The sequence below is a fragment of the Lipotes vexillifer genome, unplaced genomic scaffold (assembly GCF_000442215.2).
Source record: "Lipotes vexillifer unplaced genomic scaffold, Lipotes_vexillifer_v1.1 scaffold404, whole genome shotgun sequence".
In the NCBI taxonomy this organism is placed as follows: Eukaryota; Metazoa; Chordata; class Mammalia; order Artiodactyla; family Lipotidae; genus Lipotes; species Lipotes vexillifer.
Window position 1 is genome coordinate 700,036 of NW_006777380.1, and position 7,279 is coordinate 707,314.

At 38.5% G+C, this 7,279-nt stretch overlaps 1 protein-coding gene across 1 annotated transcript in view; it reads right to left on the reverse strand.

The window, feature by feature from the left end:
- Positions 1-2,477, reverse strand: part of ATP10D (ATPase phospholipid transporting 10D (putative)) — an 83,647-nt gene extending 81,170 nt beyond the window's left edge. The window contains exon 1 of the mRNA XM_007450972.1: positions 2,188-2,477. Within this exon, the coding sequence (XP_007451034.1) occupies positions 2,188-2,477 (290 nt within the window). The remainder of the gene's footprint in view (positions 1-2,187) is intronic.
- Positions 2,478-7,279: the final 4,802 nt, after the last annotated feature.

A 7,279-nucleotide genomic window follows, 5' to 3' on the forward strand; every position in this document is an offset into this window, starting at 1 on the left:
GGCAAAAGACCTGACGGTGTTCCCCTACAAGTTTCTATCAGCTGATTTTGGATGCTACAAAACAGAGAGAACTAGCAAAATCTAACAAATCTGAATGAACAATCTATTACCCACCCCCAGACATCTGGCTTGAGCATACTTTAATAAATGTGAGATATTATTTATTACATATATTATAGTAAATATTGCAATGTGACAGTCTTGAGTTGTGTAACACATAAATATAAAGCACAGTAGGAAGTACTATTCTCTTTTCAAAAGTTCAAAAAACTTAAGAGGAAATTCAGAGTTAATGTGTTGTAAAAACAAAAAACAAAGCAACAACAAAAACCAACTCTCTAACTTTCAGAAGTTAATTTGATTGTCCAAACATAAGATTCAAACAAGGCTCAAAATACTGGGTCGGCCAAGAAGTTCCATAACATCTTACGGAAAAACCCCAACAAACATTTTTGGCCAGCCCAATAATTAGAAAAGCCCGAGGGTTTGCTTTTCGCTAAGATCAATGTTTCCATTTCTGCTTTTATGCTACTCAGAACCAATTTTTTAAGGAACTTCCTCTATTCCTCTATTTTACATATTCAAATATTTCCCCACTGGACCCTAAGGCAAATTCAGGTGGCCTCTTTCCTTAAAAGAAACAAACAAAATCTCAATCTTGCATGGTTCCTTGAATTTGTGTCACATACTTTTCCCATAACCAAACTTCTCAGAATAATCTACACATACCCCTCCTTCCTCACCTCTAATTCCTTATACCCTGAAATTTTTTTCTTAGTCCTTTTTGCTATTTCTGTGGCTTCAATGATTTCCATGTGAACTACATCCAAATCTATAGGGCTAGGCCCTGAACTCTGTTCAAATTCCAGGTTCTAATTCCATCAAGGGCACTAGATTGCAAGCTCCCATAGACAGAAACACCCACAGCAGTTAAAGCCATTAATTCAATAAATTCACATCTGTACTTTAACCATATCCACTGTTCCATGAATGTATATGGAATGTACATAAAATGAAAAATGAGAATGAATGTATGTGGAATGAATAATAAATGCTGAGAATCTCTATACTGATATTAGCATCTCAAACTCATCATCTACAAAAACAAAATAATCTTCTAGCCGAGCTTTTTACCCCTGTCATTCCTTTTTCTGTTAAACCATCACATCTCAACTTGTTCACATCATCTTTTGACTCCTTTCACTTAATTCCCTACATCTAATCCATAGTATCTGTAATAGATTATCCTCCTTTTTATCCCCACATTGTTCTAAATTCAGGTCTCCATTACAACTCTCCGGGATATATGCAGCATTTTCCTAAATGTTTTCTCCTGCCTTCAATTTGCCTCTAATTGCATTAGTCACAGAGGACCACTTCCCAGGCCTCCAACAAACCTTCTATGCTACCGCCATTCTGCTTTTACTCATATTCCTTCCTCCATCTGAAATGTGCTTCGCAGACACCTCTGCCTTGAACATCTTAACCTTCACAATTAAGTTCACATGCCACTTCCCTTCTATTGCTCTGGCTAGTAGTATTATTTCTCTTTTTGAGGTTTCCATCCTAGTTGGTAGCACCTTTTAACACTCATCACATCCACTATGCCTTTTCATTGTATAAACATCTTGTTTCCCTTGCTAAATATAAAACTGTAAGGAAAGAAGCACCATTTAGCCTTGCATTCCCTTCAATACCTAACCTGATCGGAGGGCTTCCATAAATACATATTACTCTGATTTATGTCTTTGTTTCACCTAACCTTACAGCTTACATCTGAATTTGCTTCAGAGCTCTATTTTCTCCTATTATCAAGAAGAAAAAGCTAGAATTAAAATACACCATGGTTTAATGGAAAAAACATCAAAGCAAGAGAGAAGACTCAAGGCTATAGTCCCTCGTCTGCTTTTGGCATCACACTGGCTAAACCACTGTGCCAAACTTAGTTTCCTAATCTGTAATATGAAGGTAACAATATCGTCTCTTGTCATGAGAAAGCATCTTATTAATTATAAAGTGTTATGTGAATGTAAGAGGTCATCATTACACAACAGACTACCAGAATTGTCAAAGATAATGTCACAAGCCTTAGGCTTAGGTAACAACGTTATGAAAATGAAAAATCTTATATATCAATTAGAATGACCAAGACCATTCTAAGATTTTTTCCCCCCAAAATAAAAGTACCTGTGAAATTGTTCAAATAAATTTCTTGGCACAAAATTCAAAAGCGTGTACTTCGTTGTCCGTATTCTGTTATTCACGTAGGTTCCAGAAAACTTTTCATACTCGTCCTTGAAGGGCTGGAGGTGGGGAACAACAACCCGGTGCTTTCCTGCCAATCTGGGGATCTGGGAGGACTTGCCCCTGCAGGCAAGCAAAGAGGAATAGCTGTATGGCCTCTCATGATCGTCCCTGTTTTCACCACCAGTCAGCTGCTGCCAGTAATATCTGGCCCATTGAAGAGGCTCAGTCATGTCCAAATGTGGTGAGATCCAGGTTGTGTAGGTAATCTGGCAAAACAAACAAAGAAAAACCCACTAAAATACTTCTCATAAGCTTCTGGGAAGTCTTAAAGAATCGTAATAATAGTAAAATTAAATTTTTTTCTATACTAAATAAACGAATGACTCAATGGCTCAAGGTATTAATGTGAGAGTAAAACAAGTCACTGGAACTCCGTTTTAACCAGATCTTTATGAAATAGAGCATACACCTGCCTCATGGGCTGATCACCTGATCTCCTAAGCAACAAGAGACAGCCCCTAAAAGGCTACTCCACAACTTGAGGCAAATAATTTGGGCTTACTAGGTACAAGTCTCTTAGTTATCATCAGTTTTCTCATCCATGAAATGGGACTGCCACACATGTCAGGAAACTGTTGTGAGAATTAAAGGAATAACATGTAAATCACCTAGCATAAAGCCTGATATAGAGTAAGCAGTCAGTAAAACCCATTCTGTGCAGATAACAAAAATGGCCACAAATGCTTTCCATCCCTGTATGCACATCCTTTCACCCATCAAGTGGTGAAGTCTTTCTCTACCCATTGCAACTACGCTTGCCCATGTGCCTTGCTTTGGCTAATGAAACTCTAGTAAACCTGATACAAGCAGAGGCTTGAAAAGTGCTTGCTCACGGGACTTCCTTGACTCCATTTTTCCCACTATCACATGCCTGAGCCTAGGCCGGTCTCCTAGATGATGAGTACTCCTGACCCACTTAGCAACTATTGCTCCTGTCAACATATGAATGAGGCCACTGACTGCCAGCTGACTGCCAACACGTGAGTGTGCCCAGAGGACACAATCTAGCACCGAGATGAGCTGTCCCAACTGAGCACAACCCCAACTGCCAACCCACCAAACTGTGAGTCAGTACAAGTTACACCACCATGTTTTGGGGGTGGTGTGATAGAAAACAAACCTAACTCCTGTCTAATCTCTTCCTTATTTTCCTCATTTTCAAGTGCTTCTTATTTTCCAAGAAATTCAGCCCTGACTAGAACATATACCCATTAATTTAAAAAAGGAAAAAAAAAAAGGTAACATTTATTAAGAGCACACTCTATTCCAAACACTTTGCAAAGCGTTTTACGTGCCTTATCGTATCTAGTATTTACATCAATCTTATGACACAGTCATTATTTCCATTTTACGAAAGAGGAAACAGGCTTAGAGAAGTTTGGCGACATACTGAAATTCACGTGATTAATAAGTAGGTAAGGCTGACTCAAATCAAATCTTTCCAACTCAGCTGTCTGCTTTTAGCTGTTAATGTGTTTCATTTAACTTTGTATCCAGAGTAGCTGGCACTTAGTGGATGCCCAAAGTTCATCCAGCAGGCTATGAGCATGTCAGCAAGTGGGTGGAGGCGAGGTCTGGAGGCCTTGCTTTCTATCCTTGCTTTATCAATGTCATTGCATTTAGTTGATGGTTTTAGGTTGGAGTGCACCTCTGGAGATTTTTAGTAAATCTGTGGGTGTGTCCTGATAATATGAATTGGTAACAAAACTCCCCAGATGAATCTGATTCAGGTGGTCCATGACCGCATTTGCAGAAAAACTAGGTTATGTGCTAGAAACTACACTGGCTAGGGACACAGAGATGATTAAGACCTGGATCCTCATCTCTAGGACCTCAGTGTCTAGGTGAGGCAATAGGTACATAAATATATAAATGCAATCCCAAGTGCAAAATAGTGTTCAAGGCACTGAAATAGTCTGGGCAAATTATTTAAGCTTGCTTCCTTCCTAAGTTTCATTTTAAGTTTATAACACGTCTATTGATTATTTTCTCTAAAGTGTTATACTAATCAGAAATTAACAGTTTCCCCCTAAGGACGTTAAAACTGTATCCAGCGTTCATGCATCTGAAATCATAAATCATTACCTAGCAGCACTGAAAGATTTGGTCTTATTCTAGTAATTCTAGTGAATCACTATTTCTAATAATACATTCTAGATAATACACTTGTTTACTCTACATTGGTCTTTAAGCAATCCCAGGGATTACAGTTATATAGCATCACTTTATCACTGTATTTACAGAAAATAAGTTGAATCACAAATAATCTCACAAGAACTCATCAGATATTTATATGATCTAAAGCAAACAAACAACAGGCAGAAAGTCACTTTTAATGGGAAGAGTACACTGGCCTCCAAATGTGTCTATTTGTGCCTGGATGTTGGACCCACAATACATAGCATCTACTGTTAGAGAAAATACCCATAAAGTTGGTTTTATCAGTTTTATACTAGTAATGGAAACAATACAAAAAAAGTTCTACCCCATCAGTTTGCTGCCCTTTGGAGTTTGCTCTCTCAATTATCTGTCCAGAGAGCTAAATCAATGTAAACTGGTCAAAATAATCCTATCTTTTCAATATAATGTTTTAAAAATCTGTCTCTGAAGTACTTTGAAAAGCCTAGTTTTCACTTCGGTATAGTTGACCCTTGAACAATGTAGGGATTAGGAGTGCCCACCTTCCTCAAAGTAGAAAATCTACCCATAACGTGTACTTGGCCATCCATTTCCACGGTTCCTAGGCATCCGCAGATTCATCCAACTAGGATTTGGTAGTATAATATTTACTACTGAAAAATACCCAAGTATAAGTGGATCCCTGAAATTCAAACCTGCATTGTTCAAGGGTCAACTGCATATAAAAATAGCTTCTTAACCTATAACTAGTAATGAAAGCTTGGAGTTATTAAAGTAGTTCATAACATATCCAGAAATCTCCCCAGAATAAGGATGTAAGATAGTGCTTTATCAATGAATCCATAGATAATGTAAAATACTTAACATAAGCACTAAGGGCTTTTCATGCATTTCATCCCATCAGGTGAACATTATGACAAACCTCATAGTTTTCAGAAGGTTGAAAATTAGTACAATTTTATATTATTTCTGGAAACTTTAAAAGAGAAGTTTTCATTTGCAATTAAATTCTTATCAAGACAGAGGATTGTGTATCCCTCTAGGGTCCACAGTCTCACACAACAATCTAGATTCTACTTAGATTTTTAAATTTTGGAATACAATTTCTTCAGAATTCAAACTTAGAAATAATTAAACAAATACAGCATGTAGCGGGTGTTAACTTCAGGTAATTCATGGTGTATCACCTCTGGCCCGGGGGTGGAGAGGGGTTTGCGGACTCCTTAGATAGAGAAGTTGTTAATGTTTTCAAGGGACTGAACAAAAAGGACCAAGTGTGGAGGTAATTAACATGTGGTAAAAATTATTTCAAATTTCCAGCTTAGAATTTATGCCATCTTAGATCGAGGAGGAACGACCAAGGATCAATATTTAGTCACTCTAGCTCAGTGCTTACAAAATTTAACTGCCAGGTCAGTAAGAAATACATTTTATGATGCAACCTGGAACACAGATACACACATACAGCTAAAACAAAGTCATACAGAACAATTCTTGCCCTTCCTACTTGCCATGCATGCATCTTCTATTCTACTCTATTCTCTTTCTCAGTCTCTCTTTTTTTTTTTTTTGCGGTACGCGGGCCTCTCACTGTTGTGGCCTCTCCCGTTGCGGAGCACAGGCTCTGGACGCGCAGGCCCAGCGGCCATGGCTCACGGGCCCAGCCGCTCCGCGGCATGTGGGATCTTCCCGGACCGGGACACAAACCCGTGTCCCCTGCATTGGCAGGCGGACTCTCAACCACTGCGCCACCAGGGAAGCCCAGTCTCTCTCATTTTAATACTGGTCAAGCTGCACTGAATTGGTTTAAGGTTCACTAATATGTTGCTCTACACACTTTGGAGAGACACTGATTGCATGTGGATCCACATGGGTTGAAAGCATACATGGAAGTGGACAGAGCCATTTTTAGCCCCTCTGATAGTAGAGAGGCACTGAAAAACAGCAGCTGGACTAGAAGGCTCAGGGGAGGGCAACACTTTTCCCAGTAGCAAGAAGCCAGAAGTATCCTCTTCATCCTTCCCCATGTACCCCAGCAAACTTAAAAGTATACTGATACTTAGAGAAGGCTTCATTATTAATATTTCACATAAATATTCAGAAAAAATTCTTTAAGATATGAAAGGAAAGCGAATCACAGTAAATCATACCTCATCAAGAATCAGAAAGAATCGTGACATTTTAAAGCTTAGACTTTAGAGATTATTTAATCTAGAAGTCACATACCAGTAGCCCTTAAGCAAAATTCTACCCAATGATGTATTCTGTAACACGGTGTTGCCAGACACATTGTTTTACATTTTTTTAATATAGGACCAACATTTTAAAATGGAGACAAATTTATATAACATACTGATAATTAGCTTCTCTTAAAAAGAAAAAAATACAGAATATTGGGCCCATATTTTCACATAGTAACAAATGGTGATGCTTTTTCATCACAGCCCCTGACCCTAACCCTGCATTTTCTGGTTCACCTATTTTAATTGACTGAATGAGCAGTCTGATCACCACTTTTTGACAAATCAAATTCCTCCTGCTCTATAGACCCAGGTTTGAATATCGGTTGCATCACTTAATAGCTCTGTGGCCTACATAACTGACCTCCTAGCCTCAGCTTGCTAGTGAATAAAAGGAGATGCTGTTAAGAGTCATGGGGCAACACTGCAGATGGACAATGTTCATTCTTTTCCCCACCCTTCTCCTTGCCTGTTTCTCAGCATAAACAAGTCAAGGTTGGAAACCCTGTAAATTGAGCTGAAGTCCGAACTTTCAACACGTTGCTGGCAAATTAAAGTTGTCCAAGTCTAAGTAAATGCTCTATTTATCTGTT